Below are 23,470 nucleotides of genomic sequence, written 5' to 3'. Positions count from 1 at the left end.
ACCTAGAGCACCATGTTCTCATTTGAAACCCTTCTTGGCCCCTACACAATTTTCTTCTTTACTCCAATCTCTCATAAAGAGGTGGTCCTTTTTCTTACCAAGGCCAATCACTCTATATTCACTGTAGATACTACCCATTCCTATCTTCTCCAGCATATTTTCCTTCCTATCATCCCCACCACCAAATTCCATTCTTTCTTTATCTACTTTTCCCCTGCATACAAACATGCTTTATTTTTAGAAACATCTCATTAGATCCTACCATTCATTGCTAGTTATTGTTCCATAAATTTCCTCTTTTTTTCTAAGCAAAACACCTTTAAAAAAGTTGTCTGTACTTAGTCTTTCCATTTTTTTTCTCCTCTTTCTTCTAAACCCCATGGAATCTAATTTCCAACCTTTTTTATATTTTCTCTCTATTTTTCCTTTGTCTCCTCATCAGCTATGAGAGATTCAAATAACTATCCTTATAATCCTATAGTTTTATGATATTGTTAATATTAATATATGGATAACCTGGATTTGATGGAGGTACCTTATTATCCAAAAGGAGTTTTATGAAACCCTCGATTAATAAGATTAATAGCAGCAAAATGTCCTTCAACTAAACTCCAAGCCTGAACCCAGATAGCTAGCAGATAAAAGACCCTACCTAGTGACTTCTTTTCCCTCAGGATAGTAAGTCCTTATTTAATGGCATCCTCATCCTTGCCAAACCCTTTTTTGGAATCCTGTAGTCTTATCATGATGCTTCTGATGTTACTTGCTATAACTGAAATTGTTAAACTGCTTTCTGCTTCTGGGTTCATTTCTGTATCATATTATTGAAACTGTAATCAGTGGACTAAAATCATATGTACTCTCAGAAATGGGGAGTCCCCCAAGCTTCTCTCTTAGAGGAGGGGAGTCCCCACATGATCATGTTGTATTATCTTTCTTCTTGGGACAAAATATTAAATTGAGATTATGTTTTTCTGTATGTCTGATCTGTTTCATAGGAGGACAGGTATGGATATCACGTTCTCTTTCTAGTTAGGAGATATTATAAGATATTACAATTTCTCTGATCTGTTTATTAATTTTGCAGGAGAAATTAAACGTTATTTCTCTGATCTGTTTGTAGGAGACAGGCAGATACAAAAACTATATTTTACTATTTGACAATATAAATGTTAGAATATATTATAATAGTATAACAGAAACATCATATTATATTATAAACCATACTATATATACATATAAAACCATATAAATGTATATATAATATAAACTATTATAATATAAAAATAGTTTCATATGATTTGTCTTGAGCATCAGTCTAGCACAAACTCTCTGTCAAACATTTGAATTGTATCTTTCAGCCATCTCAAATTCAATAAGTCCAAAGTACAGCTTATTAACTTTTTTTCAAAACTCCATTCCCTCCCTATCCCACCCTTACTTCCAAAGATCTACATTACTTTCAGGAGTACCAGGGACAGCTAGGTGGTGCAGTGGATAGAGCACCAGCCCTGGATTCAGGAGAACCTGAGTTCAAATTTGGCCTCAGACACTTAACAATTACTAGCTGTGTGACCCTGGGCAAGTCAACCCCAACTGCCTCACCAAAAAAAAAAAAAAAATGAGTAGCCCCATCCTTACATTCTCCTAGGTAGCCAACTCTAATGTCATACTGAAGTTTTCACCTCCTCACCCCACATATCAAATCATTTGACAAATCTTGTTGTTTCTACTTCCACATCATTAAAATATGTCCCTTTACCAATACTCATATAGCTCCCAGCCAAATTCAGGCCTTCATCATCTCATCATCTCTCACCTATATTATTGCAGCAGTCTTACATCTCTCTCTTCTTTAAGAGGTAGCTCAGGTATCATATTCTTTTCACATTCCTCCATTCCCTAAAACTACTTTGTATATGAACATATACATGTATATGTACATATATGTATTTATTAACTATATTATGCTATATATGTGTGTATATTTATTTTCTCCTCTATGAGAATATAAACTCACTGAAAATAGAGGTTCTTTCTTTCTTTCTTTCTTTTACTTGTATCACCAGGACCTAGCAGAGTGACTAAACTTAGCAGAGAGTTATTAAGTATTTTTTTTAACGGGGCAATGAGGGTTGAGTGACTTGCCCAGGGTCACACAGCTAGTGAGTGTGAAGCGTTTGAGGCTGGATTTGAACTCAGGTCCTCCTGAATCCAGGGCCTGTGCACCACCTAGCTGCCCTGAGTATTTATCAATTGAATAGAGTACTAGAGTAATTTCCTATTTTGTCTCCCTATCTTAAGCCTCTTGTCACTCTAATTCCAACTTCCTATAGCTCTCAAAATGCTTTTTTTCTAAATTCTGGTCTAACTATGCATATTCCTTCTGCCTCCATTTCAATAAACTCCAGTGGCTCCCTATTATTTCTATGATCATAGATTTAGAGCTGTAAACAACATTCAAGGACAGTATAAAATATTAATTGTAATTTACAACTCTTCACTACTAGACTCTTCCTGTGTTTCCACTCTTCTTGAATATTATTCCCTTTTTCATCCAGCCATATTAGTCTAACTGCTATTTTCTGCATTCAATACTCCATTTCCTTTCCTCATACTTTTTCACTGGCTATCTCCCATTTCTGAAATTTATTCCCTCCACTCTAGAAGTTCCTGTTGTTCTTTAAGACTTAGGTCAAGAGCCACCATCTACACTTGATCCTACTGAATGCTAGTGTCTTCCCTTCCAAAATTATATTGAATTCATTTTGTTTAGGGACTATGACTTAGACTTGTGCTTTTATTGGCATAGGTAACTTCTGTTGAGGAAACTCTTTCTACCAATTCAGCTCAGGTCTTCAAAAACTTCTAATTTCTTGTTTTGTATATACGATGCATATCTTATACATAAACATTGTTTTCTCCGTGTAACTTTCTTGAAGACATAGACTATTTTCTTGTTGTTATTTTTAAATTGTTTCAGTCATGTTCAACTCTTCATGACCCTAATTGAGTATTTCTTGGCATACACCCTGTATTCATTTGCTAGTTCCTTCTCCAGGTCATTTTGCAGATAAGGAATTGAGGCAAACAGGATTAAGTGACTTACCCAGAGTCCTACAGCTAGCGTCTGAGGCCAGATTTGAACTTATGAAAATGAGTCTTCTTTACTCCAGGCCTGGCATTCTATCCACTGTCCCACCTAGTTGCCCTAAGACAATTTTACATTTGTCTTAATAAATGCTTGTTAATTCGTTGATCCTGGCCTGTGGTACCAACTAGAACAAATTATTTCTTTTCCACATGATAGTTATTCTATAATAGTTATTGAAGGCAGTGGCCATGTGACTCTCAAGCCTTCATTTTCTAAGCTAAACATCCCTGTTCACAGAATTGTATGGCCATGGGAGTTGTCCTGAAGGAGACCGTAAGGATAATTGAGTTTAACCACCTTATTTTATAGTTAAAAAAATTTAGGTCCAGAATCATAATAATGAAAATAAATAGTAAAATTATTTCTAACTTTTATGGAATTCTTTATGGTTTTCAAAGTGCTATATTTATATTATCTAATTTGGCCTTCACAAAAATAACTGAATACTGTGAGTGTGTATTATTATTATGCCTAAGCTAGAGATGAGAAAACTGAGAATATGAAGAATTAAAAACTTGCATAAGGTAAGATAAATGACAAATAGTAGTCAGGGTTCAATTTCAGATCTTAAGATTCCAGCTTCTTTCTTTCTATCAATCTTTATGCCACATGAAATTTCGGCAGACCTCCTCTGAAGAAGTACCATGTTTTTCAACATCTCATAAAAGTTATTCATTAAGACAGAGGAAAATTATGAAGGGTTATAAAGACCAGGGTACTCCACTCTTATTCATGAGGAATGGGGTTGTTATTCTGATGGACAATTCTCTTGCAGATAAACTTTTTAAAATTATCCTTTTATAGAATCACTTAAATTGAGAGTTTGAAAGACCCTTAACAAGGAATCTTCACAATAATGTCACTGACAAGTAAACTCCCAGTTCCTATTTAAAGAACTGCAAGAAAGGGAATCCACCAACTCTCAAAGAAGCCCATTCAAAGGTTTTGCTGTTGTTTAGTCATGTCTGACTCTTCACGACCTAGTTTGGGGTTTTCTTGGAAGAGAAATGACAGTAGTTTATCATTTCCTTTCACAGCTTAGTTTTACTGATGAGTAAACTGAAGCAAACATGGTTAAGTGATTTGCCCAGGGTCACATAGCTAGTAAGTGTCTCAGGCCAAATTTGAATTCAAGATCAGTCTTCATGATGCCAGGCCTGGCACTCTATCCACTCTCCCCCCTACACAGGTCTAATTTTTTTTCAGCTTTTACTAACAGAAATTCACCTCTTTGTATCTTCTACTTCTTTCTCCTGGATATTTCCTATTTGAAACAGAATAAGTTTAACCCCTCCTCCACATGCTAGCCGTTTAGTTCCCAGAGGAGGGCTATTATATCTCATCATCCCAAGTCTTCTCTAGGTTAAACATCTCCAATTATTTCAACTGGATCTCATATGAAATTGATAATGTCATATGACTCCATTGCTGTCCTCCCCTAGACACTCTAGTTTATCAATGTTCATTTTAAATTGTTGCACTCAGTTAGAATCTGACAAAAGCAGAGCACAGTTGGAATATCACATTCCTATTTCTTGAAGGTTTAACTCAATACAACCTCAAGATCAGATTTGCTTTTTTGGCAACTATATCACACTGCTGATTGATATTAAGCATGTAGCCTTCTAAAATCCTCATGACTTTTGTTTTTAAACAATTACTATCTTAAAATACCTTCTCTATCTTGTCTTTCTGAAGTCGATTATTTTTCTCCATTGTATTTTTCCCTCTTGGCTTTCATCTCATTAAATTCAGGTCAATACTTTAGCTTGTTATGATCCTTTTGAAACCTAACTTGGTCATCCACTTTGTTAAAGATCCTTTCCAGCTCTGTCTCATCTTCAAATCTGGTGAAAATATATATCATTTATACCTTTATAAAAATTATTGAAAAAAATGTTTTAAATAGCACAGAGCCAAACACAGACCCTTGGACTACTCTACTATGTACTCCTGTTTATTGACATTAAAGTATTAGCATGTATTCTTTAAGTCCAGCCATATAGCAAATTCTGAACTCATCTTAATCTATTATCAACTTATTTGCATCTCTTCATCTTCTCTGTAAGACTAGTGTGAGCTGTTATCAAAAGCTTGGCTACAATTGAGAAAACTATAGCCACAACAGCCCCATCAAGTAGTAGTTAGCCTGTGAGCTCTTTTACAGCAGGGGACTGTCTCTTGCCATTTTTTATATATCCCCAGAATTTAGCATAATGGCTGGCATGTAATAGTCACTTAAAAATGTTTTTAACTATTAACTTGTCTTCTCAAATTAGGAAATTAAGTTAAACTAATATGACTTGCTCTTGATGAAGCCATACTAGATATTTGTAATCATAGCTTCATTTTCAAGATTTTGCTATCACTTGAATGATCCAGTCTAGAATTTTTCCGTGTATGTTAAATTATTCTGTAGTTAGTAGCATTTGTTTTTTCCCAGTTTTATAAAATATTTTCCATTTTTTAAATAAAAAAGCCATTTTAATCCTTCCCTTCATTAAGACACTTATAGCAGACAATATATAAATATTTGAAATATTGTTAATAGTAGCAATCAAAATGCTAGCTCTTAGGGGCAGCTAGGTTGTGCAGTGGATAGAGCACTAGCCCTGGATTCAGGAGTACTTGAGTTCAAATCCGGCCTCAGACACTTAACACTTACTAGCTGTGTGACCCTGGGCAAGTCACTTAACCCCAATTGCCTCACTAAAAAAAATGCTAGCTCTTTTAGTACTCAAGGCTATAGTTCATTTGGACTGGGTGCCTTGAATTTAACAATGGTATTTTTATAATTCCTAATTACTTATTCTGCTTATCAACACAGTAAATTTTTTGATGGTCCTCACTGAAAATTGATCAAATATTTTTCTAGAAAAAGCATAATGATAACCTAAATGATTTGGGCAAAATTCTGAATAAATCAATCAATAATTAAGGTAAAATTTACAGTCTTTTCTGACTGATTATCTGAGTGAGTGGTTCTCAGTTGTCTGTTCCACATGGATTAATCACTGGTGAATGAGGGTGAATAAGGTCATTTATGTATGGTAAATGGGATACACTGGTTGTAACTTTATGTAGGACAAAACATGGAGTAAAACCACAATGTCTTTATGAAACATTTTTTCTGTTCTCTTATTTATTGACAGATTTTTTTTTAAGTTACAACACAATGAAACGATGGTAAATACAGAAGATGCAATAGTATAAAAAGCCATTTTAACCCTTCCCTTGGTTAAGACACTTACAGCAGACAAGAACTGCCCCACCCCAAATCCCCTCCTTGAATGAAAATGAGCAAAAATAAATAGAAATTAATAAATATAAAACAAATCACTGCACAGCCCTTAACTCTTTGATTGCCATGGCAAGAACCATGCTGATGATTCTAGCTTGTGACGTTGGTGTGGTTAAAGGTTGCCGCAGCAGTCAAAGGGTTATAGCTTGTAAACATAAGTACTTGATTGGAAATGTTAAGTCATGTTAATGGTCTACAGCAATGAGATTAATATTGTGACCCCTTGACCTTTAATGACGCAACATTATAAGGAATTAAAGAGATAATAGCTTGGTGAGCTGTTACATAGACTATTCAACCCATTTTATTTAACAATGCACTATGAAGCCTTGATTTACTAATAAAAGACAACTTGTGAATAATAAAACACTGTTCAATGCATTGATCAATAAAAATCAATGGAAAAATTAGTTTAAGCACCACAAAATTTTGCCTGATTATATCTGACAGTCATAATACACTTTAGCACCATTTAGTCAGCCTTGCATTTGCACACAAACAAGCTTTGTGTTTGTCAGTAGAAGCTGCCTGAAGGAATAACATATGCCAGGTATAAGAAGGTTACTGTATAGAATCCTGTGTGAGCAAAAAGAGGTAAAAAGAAACCCACCCCCCCAAAAAAAATTCTGCTTCCCAAATTATAACTTGTAATAAGCAAACAAATGCTTCAGTATTTCTTTGCTTACACACAGAACACTATAGATAACAATAACTCCACTGAAATGATGTTAAGATTTTAACATGAACCAAAAACATCCCAAAGATTAAATGTTGTCTTATACTGTGTTAAAAACTGACAGTATCAAGAAGAATGAAAATTAAGATGATAAGAAATATCACAAAGTGCCAGCCTTAATTTTTAATTTCCCATTTTTCTCTCTGCTTCACAGCATTAAATTTACTTAATGTTTGCCTCGGTTTTAAATCTTCTCATTTCACCTAACAAAAATAAGGGAAGAAAGGATTTTTTTTCCAGAGGAGACTAGAAAATGTGTCAATTACCCTAAAACTTGACTTTCCTTTGGAAAGATAGATGTGTGCCAATTTTGGGGGGAAATAACCTTGTTTTATTGGATTTAACATGCTAAACTCACCTAGTAAAATATATATAAACATATATGTACATATGCAAATCTTTACTAGATAGTCTAATGGGATTCAATAAATCTGTATTCAGCCTCACAGTGATCCACTATTGAGATCTGAGCAGGGTTAATACAAATATCTAGATTAAAAGCATCCTGAAACTAACTTTATAGTAATGATGATTCAGGCAAATTTTCAAATACCAGTAATCCAGATCTATATCTCCTTAAGACCATGAAGTTATCATCTGCCCTTTTAAAAAAAAAAGTTAAATTGACTTATAATTGAGCCTGGTAAACATTTACTTCCCTCCTATAATATAAAAACAAGATAAAATTCTTTAAAATAATACTGCAGAAAGGAGCTCTTCTTAGATCATAAGCTTGAAACATTTTTTTTCTTTTTATGGCAGAGTTTTTAAGCCCCTGAAAATAGAGGTCTACAGTAGAAATGCTGACCAGATCCTATCCAATGAGTCAATGCACCTACTGTGCCAACACTCTAATACATATGCATTTTATACCTAAAGTAAAAGAGACTTAAGAATCAATGTATTATGCTTTTATGTAGCAAAGACATGTCATATACAAAGCACTGTATTTCTTTACTTACCTTTATGCACAATTGTTACATTCTCCAAATGCAAACTTCCTTTGTTGCCTTATCAACAGATAATAGTCACCAGACTCAGCACTCTACCATTCTCAGGGAAAGAGTTGCATAAGCAGTCAGAATTTCCAATAAAAGACATTTTGAAAGTGAGTAAAATGCATGTGATTTCAATGAAATATGTGTAGGCACATATGGAAAGGTAAGGAAAAAAATTTCCTGGTTACCACCTCTGCCTTATGTGGAGTTAGCCACTCACCTGAGTTCTGGCTTTCAGGAAGGACTGAAGGAAATCACACCTATAGAGAATGGTCTCATGGAAAAGAGAAAATGTGGCTCATGTTTATGCAAAGGCATGGAATGAAACACACACACACACACACACACACACACACACACACAAATCTTGTTACCAGTATGTTGTTACCCTGCCATCAGAGTGTACATTTTTCCAGTGACAAATGGTATGAAGTAAAATAGAAATATGAGAACTACGGGGATATAAAATCAAGCTCTTACACTCAGGAATAATGTAAGCTTGAGAAGAGTAAGAAGCAAAGATTTAAAATTACTACTTATACTGTGTTTCTAACTTTAATGATGGACTGCATATGACCTATATAGCAATATATGTATGTATCCATATGTATATACATACATATATGCACATATACATATCTATATGAAATAAATTAAAACCTAATTTCTGTCCAAAGGGGAAATTAACTAAACTGCTCTCAGATAATAGCAATAGAGTAGATTCTGATATGTTTGCTAAGAAATGAGAGTAACATGAGACTGAATTAAGAGATACCTTATGATGATCAGGCATGCTTTCTAGGAGAGATGGAAATGACTTGCATCGTTACTTCAGCCATTGAAGTAGAAATAATGAAAAAGGTATGGTATTATTAATACAAAAAAAACCCATAAAGATGTAGAGCAACTTTAAGACAATTGCAAATGAGTATTCAAACAAAACAAAACAAAACAAAACAGGGTCTGCAACCTAGTGACACCAGAGATGAGCTTTATACCAGGCATCAAATAACATTGTTCTGGCCAACAACTGTGTACAAACAGAATCAAATTATTCCATGGACAATAGCATCTTAAGATAGTAATATCTTACTACAAACTAATTCTACCACAGTAATTTGTAAGCATATAAGAAAGCTAGAGTTAAAAGTTTCCCATTTCTAACCTCTAATTTAAGTAATGATATAGTGCTACAAAAAAGTGTACATGAAGAATGCTGCTATGAACGGAAATTTCATGTGGAAAAATGGTAATGAAATGTACAAGAAACATCTTCAGAAATCAAGAACTCCTTCATTTTATCCCAATGTCATTTATCTTCTTCCACTCACTATGTCTTATAGTCAATGTCTTCTTTCGTGGAAACTGAGATCAATCACCTACATTGAATTACTTTCTTTAACATTCACATATTTAATTAACTTCATATATATTATGGAGGTCACGTAAGTTGACCTTTGGGATAGTGCATGAAGCAAGTCTGAAAACATTCACAACACATTTACATTCCATTTATATTTCCTTTGCTCAGCATTACTTAATGTACCTTTCAAAATATTGGCACATTGAGGACACAATCAGGTAATGTCTCTAGAGCAACATCAGTTGTTCAATAAAATCAATAACTTCATGACACAAATTTTAAATCTATAAAGCTGAACTATATAGATTACACTAGTTGCTTTTAGATGTGTTTTTCTATATTTGAGAGATTTTATGTTTACTATTTATTGGCCATGTTTATGGTGGTATTCTTCTTTTCTTTGACTGTCTTTAGGTAAGAGTACATTTTTTAAAAAATTGCATTACAGTTTCCAATGAAACTAAAAACTCTCTTCTAAGCTTTACTCCTGCACTTCTTATCTTTATAGAAACATCAGTCCTTTCTAAGTACTTTGTGCCTGCTACATCCTGTTCCAGGCTTATCGTTGCATCTAAAATAGAAAGGTGACATTATAATTTCCCATTAGGAAAATGAATGGAATTTTACAATTCCACATCTTCCCTGAAGTTTTGAAACTAATAAATATTGTACTTAGGGCAATCAGAAACTATTTTTAAAAATAAACATGATTAATTTGACCTGAGCCATTTTAGAATCATTTAAAAACCATTTTATGGAACACTTGAACCACTTTGAATAATGTATACCAGGCAAAGATTTTATGCTCCTAAAGGCAGATCATTAAGGCAAGTTTTGTCAAAGGTATTATGTGAGATGATTGAATAGAGCTTCTATCTCTTGGTAATGCTTTATCTAGTGTGTATTCTAATGAAATTTCCTTCCAATTCAGATTGACAGATATCCAGTGCTGATGGTTTAGCCTATGTATTAATGGAATATAATACATAGATACTGAGGTTAAATGTGATATGGAGAATGCCTACTCACTTTATAGTTACAGTTTCATTGCTAGGGTCATACATTAAATGCTTCCATTTGACACTGTGTTATGGTCCATGAGATAGCACTTTCCAATATTATGTAATTGTTAAACTAGAATTTTTAGTTATAATGAGAGATTTGTGGATTTTTGTTTACATCCATTTATAGGTTCTACATATTTCTAGAAGATAAACACTTTGTAGCTAACTGAAGAGCATTTATCTTTGTATCTGGCATTCCTTGCATAGTGCTTGCAGATAGCAAGTACACAACAAATATTTATTGAACTATTATTTTCCAGAATCTACACTATGTTGCTTGATCTTTCATTATATCATGTTGAACAAATATTTTGCTTTTCTAACAATCATAGCACTGCCCATGTCCTCTTTCTTCCTTCTCTTCAACTGGACTATTATTTTTTTTTAAATGACAAAAGATTCCTGATATTTCTGTCACTATCTCATAAGGACCTTGGAAAATGCCACATAGATCCACAAGTTCTGCTAGCAACTGTTTGTTCACAAGTGTATTCAAACTTCATTAACAAAAACAAAGTACTTCCTGGGATGACTTTTCAGGTAGGGAGATATTAAGTGTTAAGAGTAAACAGAGGGGCAGCTAGGTGGTGCAGTGGATAGAGCACCGGCCCTGGAGTCAGGAGTACCTGAGTTCAAATCCGGCCTCAGACACTTAACACTTACTAGCTGTGTGACCCTGAGCAAGTCACTTAACTCCAATTGCCTCATTAAAAAACAAACAAAAAAACAACAACAACAAAAAAGAGTAAACAGAGGGCTAGTTTTTAACAGTATAAACATCAAATACATTTAACAATTCCCATATGGAGGGCACTGGTGTTTGACATTTGTGATATGTTGAAGTATACATACTCTTGAAAGTGTAACAAAAATAGCCTTGTGCTTTACTATGTCTATCAAAAGCCTTGTAGGGGCAGCTAGGTGGCACAGTGGATAGAGCACTGGCCTTGGATTCAGGAGGACCTGAGTTCAAATCTGGCCTCAGACACTTAATACTTACTAGCTGTGTGACCCTGGGCAAGTCACTTAACCCCAATTGCCTCACCCCCAAAAAAAAGCCTTGTTATCATCCCATTCACATGGTTGTTCCTCTGATTGCTCATAACAGCAGTTAAATATCAATCCCAGATTCTACTAATTTCTGCAAATATTTCTGAAACCCCTTTCTTATCACATATTCTTCATACATAATATATTGCATTAACTCCACATTCACAATTATTATAACACAAAATCCCCCACAGACAACATTCTGATTTCAAAGTTTATGTCTTGTGTGTACTTATTGGCAGCTGTACTGTAACATCTCAAATACGTTGGGATGCATTTGTGCTGCACCTAAGGTTGCAATATTATGAATCTATTCCACATATGGTTAAAGATACTGTAACATTTGTATAACTTGCTAAAGCAATATCTTCACATTCAACAATCAAGTGTGTATACATAAGCACACACATAAAACACACATGCACATACATATTCATGTGTATGTACACATATGTACATGCACATACATATGCATGTGTATATGTGTGTATATGCATGTGTGCACACATATTCCAGGGATTTCCAATCTTACCATACTAACAGGGAGTTAAGAGGTAGAGTCTCCCCCTTTTTAATCACCATTAATGGCAATTATTAGAAGTGAAACAAAAATAATATGTATACACCGAATAATATGATCTCACCCATCATTCTTCTTGTAAGACTTATCTGAACTTTTCCTTTGTGATTATGACATTCTGCCTTTCATTCTTATGCATTGCTTGTAATGTCCAATATCTTGTATACCTCTTGAATCACTTATCATATCTGTACTCCTAGAATCTAGTAATGTTTGTTGAACTGAATTGGATTTATTTTAATTGACTAGAAAAAGTAGTATGTATATTTTAATAGGATGGCATGTTCTTACTATTTTGTTGTATATTACACATATTTTTCCATTTACTTGGATTAATGTTGCCTTCTGATTTAGAGCACAAACTTGTTTAATTTAGTGCCACATAGTATGCACTAAGTTGGCTATAATATTGCAGTAAATTAAAGAGTTTTCATATAGGCTGCCAATTCTGCTAATACTGCCAATTCTGGGTGGTCATATAAGTTTTCATATGGGTTGTCAATACTGCCAGTTCTGGGAAGACTTATGGTGCTGTGTATCACTGCTCTAAGCAACATTCTGAGAACTTCTGAAATTGAAGGTATACTTCTGAATAACAACTGTGTTTTGTAGAAATTATATGCTGATCAGCAACAGGAAATACTTTTATCTAAGGCAGTTAATGATATTCTACTGAAACAGAAACCATGCAGACTATTGATTCTAGGACTATTGATAACAATATGGAGAGTAATATTTTGGATTCAGTGTAACAGGTACATGACTGGAGAAATGACGAAACATCAACAAAGAAAATGTTTGGCTAGCATCATTATGGTTTCTGATCTATTTTCATTTCAATTTTAGAAACTCTAGAACTTGGAAGCTCATGCCACCAGTGAATGGATAGCTGGAATCATGTTAGACAGACTGACTTGAGTGCTGAGAGTCTCTATTAATAGATCATTTTCCCCCTAGATGATGGCCTATGGACATTCATACTCAATCACAGAGTGGCTACTGATATATGATTAGACAATTAGGTTCTCTCACTTTAAGTACTCCAATAGGATATTTCCCCCCACTCTAAAGGAGAAGGGAAATGGTGGTACTAATAATTGCCTGAAAAAAATGCCTCCTTTCCAGTAATAAAAATAAAGTCCTGGAAAGGAATCAGTGATGATTAGATTGAAGTTGTCCTTTTCTCTTTCTTCCCTTATCTCTCTGGTAGTCTCCCAGCATGATTTTTTTTCTACTCTAACTAGGACTACACATTCCATGTAAAGTTTAACACATAATCTTTTTCTGGCCACATAATTCTATCTCTTACTTAGGCATATACCAAAATAAATTCATCCATTGGTGTGAGCTAGAAGTCAGACACACACACACACACACACACACACACAAATACACACTCAAAAATTATTTTTGCCTGTCTAATATACCTGTTTTCTAGTCTTGTGTACTTTTCAAAAAATTGACAACAGATGAATAAGGCAGCACTTTTCTCTTTTTGGATGAAAAATCAAATGAATTATTTTGCATGAAGTTTCATAAGTTGTTTTTATATGTCCAAAAATGATGTGGAATTCTTTTTAAAATATATATACTTAGCAAATCCTAATTTCCAGGATTTTTTGCTCATTGACACAAAATTGAAAAAAATAATTTTTAAAAAATCTACATGCAAGATACTGCATAATTATGATCATATAATATTATTTGATGTTTTATAATAGTGAATAAACTCTACTATATCAGCAGCAACTTGAGTGGAAGAATTAAAGCAATGCTATAGGCTGATTCCGGTGCAATCCCTTGATCTACTTTGCCCTCACATTGGTAATCTTGCCAGAATGAATCCTGGTCTACATATTGTTTTGTTCTAACCTTTTTTTTTCTTCTAACTGCTCATTTTCTTTATCCTTGCACATATATATATATTATATCTGTTTATTCCATAAGAAATTTTCGCAAGGCTTTTCAGCATGCTGCACATGATTACAATGTAGTCCTCTGACCAAATCATAAACATGTAGTTCAACAAACAAACGAAAGAACATACTAATTTTCATGCTATGTTGAGTATAAATATGAATTCAAGGCAGCCAGCTAGCCATTTCCAAACAATAATGCAAACCTACACTCATTAAAAACGATCCAGTAATGTATATTAGCAAATTAGTAAGAAATCTTTTTGACTAGTATAAAATTCCTGCTTTATATAAAAGCCACACTGGCCATTCAAGTATTTGAGGTTATTTTTTTTCCTGTAACTTTGTATGTCATTGTAAAATGATGAATTTGGACATGAAATTATATGAACACCAAATAAAAAGTCACTTCTACTTATAGTTTAACTTTAGAGTGTGCATGTACTGATGGCAAAATGCCCACCTGCAGATAGATGTGTGTTCAATTCCTTTTCTTCCCTTCCTTAAAAAACAGCTCATACTTTTCTGAGAATTTGGATAGTGATTACCCAGTTTTTAGAAAGCAAATTAACAATCCAGATTTATTAGTAACATCAGATCTTGCAATCCCCTTCACTTGTGCCAGTTTGCAAGTTAAAGGTCAAAGGGTAAAGACAAAGAATAGTACTCTACTAGGAAATTTCTCACAGAAGACAATGTTTAAGTTGTGGTTAATGACAGTCAACAGATCAATAATCAAGTTCAAGGCAAGCTGTTCATTGTTTCAAAAGCAATTCCCCTCCAAGCCTGGCTTTCACACAAAGCCAGAATCTGACTCATGGGGTGCATTCATTCTGACCATCTTTAATAAGTTCACAGCCCAGTAGCTGTAAAGCCTATCACTGCAAGAAGCAGTTCCTAAAATCAATAAAGAGGTCTGTCAGTTGCTGACTTTTCTCTAGGAAAAAAATATTGATACAAACCCGCTCTGCAGGTCTCATGAAAATGACAATACTGCTGTTAGGACAAATCACACTCAACAATGAAATGCTTTGGTGGTCCCTTGGCTCTGTCAGTGATGGAACGGACAGCTAAAAGCCACAAGTCTTGCCAACCCTTTGAGAACTTTGGGAAACATGCAGTAAGTAATGCACTGGAGAATATTCATGCAACCTCAGAGTCATTTCATTGGTCTACTTTTGAAACTGTAATGCTTACTTGCATGTAATCATATACCAAGACAAATTGAATTTTCATGCAATGGAATTTGAAACAGAAATTCAATATGTCTAAGATAAAAAGACTTAAGTTATAAAATTGTAGCCAGTTGTTTTATTTCTTTAGTTTTTAGAATCTATTGGTAGAATGCTAGATGATATTAAAATTATTTTTCTTTTCTTTGCCAGAAAGGTTTTTGGCAAATGTCATCTCTCCTGTTGCTTGGTCATAATTTCATTTTAGCAGTTACATGAATTTTTATGTACTTTTTTGTGATCAAAGGATATCTGTTTTAAAGCCTTGAACTTCATGAACTTATGTTTGTATATACCACTACCCGGACCTGTAATTTAACAGAACCCCAGATTAGCATCCTAAGACTCTGAAAACTGATATTATAGTTCTCAAAGGGTTACACCAATGTAATACTAGTGTCACATTTCCTGGTAAGAATCACTGCTACTTAAATTCCCTGCAATCCACTTTAGAGACATACTGCTTCTTGCTATGCTTTGTAAATGAGTGTTACTGACAGACCCATGAAGGCCTGGGGCAATTGGCCTCATACAGCTTGTGGGGGTAGAAGGGAAGTACCAACAACAAAAGTATAGTAGCTGATAAAAAGGGGAAAAAAGAAACACCTCAAAACAATGAAAAGGTTCTGTTTGAATTTAGTTATATGGATATAAATGTGATAAAACATTGAGGACATAGCTCCGAACAGCTGTATAAAACGCAAAATGGATGTATCATTAAGGCTGTCACTATATTGCAGATATTTTGGCCCCTTGTTGGTTGGAAAATGGCTGTCCAAACAGTCTAGCGTCCTGCATGTGTCATCCATGTCTCCCACCAGACAAAAAAATTACGTGTAGGAGTAAAGGACTAGATCCATAGCAGACAGAAAGCAATCCTCTTTGGAGACAAAGCTGTTTTGGGTCTTCACACTTTCCTGAAAGTTCAATTATGGGTTGTCTTGTTGAAAACTTTTTTTAAGCAAAAACTTTTTTTTTACCCCCTCCAGAAATGTGATTAAGCTTCTGGTGGCTCAGAGGGGGTTAAAGTAGGGGATAATGTTTGAAACCATTAAGAAGAATCTTCTTTTTGTTGTTGTTGTTGTTTTTCTTCTTTTTCCTCTTCTTTAGTTAGTCCTAAAAGTGTACTGGGCATTGAGCGTGCAGAGGAAAGGCCTAGAACTGAATGACGAAGAAAGACAAAGGACTGAAGAAACGGCAGATACTGTGTGTCATGGAAGTTTCCCATATGAGTGAATTCACACTCAGGCGCAGGACAGGCGACCCCCTGGGTTTTAAAGATCAGCCCTGATCCAGGCTGATGGATGCCTGCTCCTAGCTAGGAAACAGCATAACAGCTCTTGTGTTGAATCTCAAGTTACCACAAACTCCTGGGAAAGAAAGGGGAAAAAAGCCCTTTATCACACCCACTCTTGCATAGAGCGTTTGCAGTACAGTATGTGACGGGGTGTTCCTTTCCTCTTGAATTGGAACACTGTGTAAACCAATACAAGGAGGCATAAGGCCAGGATGCAAGGGATGACAATAGCTATGGCTTTCACAGTGCTGGCTGTGTTGTCCAGTTTGATGACAATATCTACGTCATCTTGTGGGCTATGTCGTTCTTTGTCCCGATCTGTTGGTCCTTCACAGCCCATAAAATCCTTGAGGATGGATCTGGGATACCCAGGTTCTACCTTAAGTACCTGGTTATTGAATTTCCAGTACTCTTTCCCTTTATAGAAATATGTGAAGCCTAGAAAATGAAAAAAAATGTATTTATTTACAAAGGTATTTGCAGTTTCTTTATAAAGACAAATTATCTGTCCATTCAATAGTGAAATGTACTTACTCAGAATATTTATGGGTGGGGAAAGTGGGAGATGGGCCTAGGATGAAAATTTTGAGTATGACTCAGACTCACAGATATAGATGGGGATAATGAGCTTGGAAAACCTGTTCTCCATGACATTTACAAAATTGTTTATCTTAAAATTATTCCCTAAAATGCCTTCAGTTGAACTGATACATAAAATTCTCTCCCAGTCCAATGGCTTGACTACACAGTAAGTTATCACTTTGGATATAATCTTGAATTGGTTCTCTACCTTGAGATAAAAATGAAGGAACCAAAAAAAGAGACTGCTTTAAAATGCTGTATGGCCAAACAATTCAGTCATGATTTCTGGATCAATTATCTCCTGACATGTATTGTAATAATTCTCCAGAATATAAGGAGTGCATTTTTTATGTTGGAATGTCTCTAATATTTTGTTAAGGAATACAGTTTAGCATGCTAAAAACTGGACAATAAATTGAAGTCATCAAAATCTGATAATCACTCTTTCAGTGCCACATCAATCTGCTATAATGCTTTAAGATCCAAACAGTTTTGCAGTGGGAGCAACTTGCCAAGTGATAACAGGTGTATGCAGATTCACTTTTTTCTGTAGGGAGCTGGTATTTGATCATTTTAATGAAATCCAATGTAATTACCCAATAAGCTTAGCTGAAGAAATGCTGAGACCCTGCCAAATAACAAAACATTAGACAATCCCAATTGAAAAATGGCATCGATCCAGAATAAAACAAACCTTCAAAATAGGTGAACTTACTCTTTCAGTTTGTAAACTGAAAACAAACAGCTGGAAGTTTTCCAATCTTTGTCTTCATCTAATACCCAAAAGGTAACAGGTGATCATGAAAACCAAGGTATACAAAACTCTATTTCAGGGAATTGTAGAGCCTGACCTATCAATGATCTTTATAGGTCATATTTCATTGTAATAAATTCTACAGGACATTCCCATTTTTATAGTGGTAGATGTTGTTTTTTAGCTATATATTTAGTTAGCTGGAATTACAAACCAAGCTATGCAACATTAACATGAGAAAAGGAATGTTTGGAACTTGGTAGCAAAAATAGAGCTGGGGGGCAGCAAAGTGGCACAGTGGATAAAGCACTGGCTCTGGATTCAGGAGGACCTGAGTTCAAATCCAGCCTCAGAAACTTGACACTTACTTATTAGCTGTGTGACCCTGGGCAAGAGAGAGAGAGAGAGAGAGAGAGAGAGAGAGAGAGAGACAGAGAGAGACAGAGAGAGAGACAGAGAGAGAGACAGAGAGACAGAGAGACAGAGACAAAGACAGAGAGACAGAGACAAAGACACAGAGAGACAGAGACACAGAGAGACAGAGACAGACAGAGAGAAACAGAGAGAGACAGAGAGACAGAGACAGAGAGAGACAGAGAGAAGACAGAGACAGAGAGAAAAAGAGAAACAGAGACAGAGACAGAGAGACAGAGACAGAGAGAGACAGAGAGAGACAGAAAGAGACAGAGAAAGACAGAAAGGTGTTTTGGACTTTTTTTTCATTCCTTTTTTTCCCCTTCAAATATCTATATTTTAAATGTTATTTGGTTTGAGGAATATCTTCCAATTTTATTTCCTCTCTTCCTTCATTCCTTATCAACTCAAGTATTTAGGATACTTAAAGTATAAAAACATGAAATGTTTTTCATAAAAAAGAAAAGACCTGAACAGTGAATGCTACTTGATGGCCGGACAAGACCCAAGAACTCAGGTCTTTATTATACTGACAAGCAAGTATTTTAGTAAATATTTTATGTCTTAGGACCAGAAGAGAAATCATATATAAAAGATTATTTCTTTTAGAAAATTTGTTGCCATCTTATCAATGGGCCACTATCATCGATGGACATCTTTAGAATGTGGAAATAGCTTTGGTGCATAGGAAATTTGTTGTAGAACATATGACATTCACCCAAATTCCCCACATCTCTAAAAAAAATTAAAAGGGATCTTTAGAACAGTGATCCTAATAAGTCACAAGGTTCAGAATTATTTTTTTAACTTGGTAATGGGGAAAGTTCTTAGCAATTTTGGATAATAGGAAAATATTTGGCTTAGATTTCTCAAGGCACAAGAGGAATATGGTTTATGATAATGAGCTGGCATCTGATTCATGAAGACCTGGGTTCAAGTCCGGTCTCTGACAAGTACCAACTATGTAATATTGAGCAAATCACTAAACCTCTTAGTAATATTCTAGGATGCCCTCTAAGACTATACATTGAAGATCAAATGCCCAGCAGCACTGGAAGAGACTTTTCTCCTCTAGCAGGTACCTAGATTCCCTGTGAAATTATAGGTTCTGACTTATCACATTAGCAAATTCATGGTATGCTTTAAAATTTCACTTAAACTAGTGGATTAGGAACATATATCTGTATGATGATGCCAACATTAGCATAAAATACAAAAGTAATGGTATATAGAATTGATCATGGGAATTAGATCTAGAAAGGAACTCAGAAGTTACAAACACATCTCCTGTAACTCCTTCGCATGAGAAAATTCACGCCTGGAGATGTTGTCACTTGCCCAAAATAAAACACTTGCTGTACTGCTCTAACCCCACTTCTCTTGACTCCAAATTCAGGACTCTCTTTTTTTCCCTACATACAGGAAAAACATGGCAGAAGCCATAATAAATAAAGAATGAGGCACCAGAGGGAGAAATGACAGGTTCAAGACCACTCTTCTAATAAGTCTTTCCTGATTAGTCTCTCTTTTCACTGCTCATCTTGTGTTCTCATTTCTTATGTATTTGCTTATTCTAGCTGAATAGACACAGTAGGTTTTCTAATATTCACTGATCGTCCTTTGTCAGAAAATCAATAGGCATTTATTAATTTCCTACTCTGAGACAGGCACTGTGCTAAGTAAAGTCTGTGGATATGACAAAAGGCAAAAGAAAGTCCCAGCACTCAAGTAGCTTACAATCTGAGGGAGGAGCTCACAATTCATGTACACATGTTACAATCTTATGTCAACATGTATTTTTGCCTCAAGTGTTCCTGGATGGCAGAAAATGGTTTCTAGTTCTTTCTCATATGTCACTAGGGAAGACACAAGAGGTAGAAAATATACATGGATAACTGAAATGATTTCTGAAGTAACCAAAATTGAATTTGTTCCTAAAAGACCTGGGTGAGATAACAAATGGAGATTACAGTATGAAGAAGCAAACCAATCTCAACAGGATAGAATTCTGGGCTCAACAAGATGGAACCAGGGAGCAATATAAATTGCTCTTTTTAGGTTTAAAAGGTGAAAGTACAGATAAAGAATAGGGATTTTGACAGTCTTGGCATGAGCTTACATGTAAAAGATAAGCCTTGAGAAGTGTGGGGTTCACTCTCAAGAGATTTTCAAGTGATCCCTGAATGAATTGGTGTCATTGTTGATGTAGAAGGGAAAATTTTCCAGGAATGACTTGTACTAGATGGCCTCTGATATTTGTTCCAAATTAAATTCTTTAGTTTTAGTTAGGTCACTGAACCAACGATGTGTTGCAGTCTATTAAAAGACAATGAGGTGGTACATTAGTAAGGAAGACCTGAGTTCAAATTCGGCCTCATATACTTGATACCTGTGTAAGCCTGAGAAAATCACTTTACCTCTGTCTGCTTCACCATCTTTATCTCCAAAATGCAGAGAATACCTCTTACCTCCAGAATGGATATAAAAGGAAAAAATGAGATAGTAATTGTACTTTGCAAACCTTAAAGCACTATATAAATGCTAGTTGATATTTTAATGTAAGTTTAGGTGGCATTAGTAAAAAGTATTAGACTTCATGGTTAATGATATTTCCACTTTTATTATATACTCTGTGCTGGTCAGACCATATCTGGAGGGTTGCATACAATTCTGGTCACCCTATTTTAAAAGGGATTTTGACAAAGTGGGTGGCAACATGGTATATTTGTTACACAGGTTGTATTGGACTGTTTTGTTAGGAATAAATAACACCTCAGTGACAAAGGCCATTCTCTGTTCTGCACTGCTTAAGGGATTTTCCACACCAGGAATTCCTTGCATCAGTGAAATCCCAGATCTATACCAAAAAACAAAACACAAAAATAAAAGGCTAGAATGCTTTCCAAAATGGCAACCAGGGGTCTGAAATCCATATAGTATAACAAATGATGCAAGGAAGAGGGAATACTTAACTTAAAGAGAAGACTAAAGGGAGATTTCATAGTTGTCTTCAAATGTGGAAAGCTTAGACAGAACTAGGTGAAATAGATAGAAGTTAAAGGGAGGCAGTTTGAGCACATAAAAACAAAATAATTTCCTAACAGTTAAAGCTGTTCAACAATTTCATGGCTGCCTTCTATGTCATCTAGGCAGCAAGATGATATAATAGAGTGTAAGACTTGGAATCAGGAAAAACTGAGTTTGAATACTTCCTCAGATGCTAACAAATTGTATAACCCTAGACAACTCACTAAACTCTTCTCAATTTCTTCTTCAGTAAAATAGGGATAATAAGGACACAATGTTGTAAAAATGAAGTGTTATAACAAATATAAGGGGAATAAAACATTTCTACAGTGCCTATTATGTGTCAGGCATGATACTAAGTGCTTTTACAAATCTTATCTTATTTGATCCTTACAAGAACCCTACAAGTTAGGCACTGTTCTTATCCCCATTTTTCAGTTAAGGAAACACATAAACAGAGGTTAAGTTACTGGCCAAGGGTCACACAGCTAGTATTAGAAGCCGTATTTGCACATGTCATCCTGACTCCAGGCCCAGCCCAGTTATATCTACTGTGATACCTAGCTATTGCTAAAGCACATCATAAATCTCAAAGTTTTGTTACCGGATATTTTGCTGTTATTATGATTAATTATTATTCCAAGTTTATTATTATTAATATTATTGTTATTATACTCCTTATATTCATGGTCATCTAAAAGAGACTGGGTAATTCTCTTTCATGGTGCTATGTAAGAAATCTATATATTCATGACACCTTTTTTTTTTTCTTCCAGTGCATTCTTCTTACTCCTTAACTTTATTTTAAAGATGTTATCATGGATCAGCTAGGTGACACAGTGAACAAAGCACCAGTCCCGGACCCAGGAGGTCCTGAGCCCACATCCAGGCCCAAACATAAGCCACCCCACCCTGCCTGCCCCACAGAAAAACAAGGATAAACAAAAAATAAATGCTTTACAGATATCATCCCTTCATATTCAATTCATACCTGTGCCCTCTAAGTATATTCCTTTCAGATGCTCTAATACTGAGATGTTATGGGTTAGAATTATTATCTTCCCATGTAGGAATGTAAACAGTTTAATCTTCTAATATCCCTCATGATTTCTTTTCCCTGTTTACATTTTTATGCTTCTCTAGGATCTTGTATTTGAAAGTCAAAGTTTCTATTCAGTACAGGTCTTTTCCTCATGAATGCCTGAAAGTCCTCTTTTTCATTGAAGTCCTATTTTTCCCCTGAAAAAATTATACTCAACTTTTCTGGGTAGGTAATTTTTGCCTTTAATCCCAGTTCTATTGCCCTCTGGAATATCATATTACATGCCCTCTGGTCCTTTAATGTAGATGCTGCTAGATCTTGTTTTATCCTTACTGTAGCTCCATAATATTTGAATTATTTTTTCTAGATGCTTGCCATATTTTCTCCTTGACCTGGCATCTCTGAAATTTGGCTATAATGTCCCTGGAAGTTTTCTTTTTGGGATCTCTGTCAGGATGTGATTGGTGGATTCTTTCAATTTCTTTTTTACTTTCTGTTTCTAGAAAATCAGGGCAATTTTCCGTGATAATTTCTTGGAAGATGATGTCAAGGTTCTTTTTTTTTGATCGTGGCTTTCAGGTAGTCCAATTATTGCTCCTGGATCTATTTTCCAGGTCAGCTGTTTTTCCAAGGAGACATTTCATATCACCCTCTATTTTTTATTCAATTGGATTTGCTTTACTATGTCTTGATTTCTCATAAAGTCACTAGCTTCCATTTGTTCAATCCTAATTCTTAGGCAATTATTTTCTTTAGAGAGCTTTTTTATCTACTTTCCCATTTGACTTTTCAAGCTGTTAACTTTTTTTCTCACGACTCTCCTGCATCACTCTCATTTCTCTTTCCATTCTTTCCTCCATCTCTCTAAATCTATCTTCTATTTCTCCTACTTTCTCTTCAAAGTCCCTTTTGAGTGCTTTCATGGCCTGAGACCAATTCATATTTTTCTTGGAAGCTTTG

At 35.0% G+C, this 23,470-nt stretch overlaps 1 protein-coding gene across 1 annotated transcript in view; it reads right to left on the bottom strand.

The window, feature by feature from the left end:
• Positions 1 to 6,295: 6,295 nt before the first annotated feature.
• Positions 6,296 to 23,470, bottom strand: part of MMP16 (matrix metallopeptidase 16) — a 387,096-nt gene continuing 369,921 nt past the window's right edge. Inside the window, exon 10 of the mRNA XM_043962815.1 lies at positions 6,296 to 17,129. Coding sequence (XP_043818750.1) covers positions 16,795 to 17,129 — 335 coding nt within the window. The 3' untranslated portion in view covers positions 6,296 to 16,794. The remainder of the gene's footprint in view (positions 17,130 to 23,470) is intronic.

The sequence above is a fragment of the Dromiciops gliroides genome, chromosome 1 (genome assembly GCF_019393635.1).
Source record: "Dromiciops gliroides isolate mDroGli1 chromosome 1, mDroGli1.pri, whole genome shotgun sequence".
NCBI lineage: Eukaryota > Metazoa > Chordata > Mammalia > Microbiotheria > Microbiotheriidae > Dromiciops > Dromiciops gliroides.
Note: the sequence above shows the minus strand (reverse complement) of the source record. Positions and strands in the feature narration are given on the sequence as shown.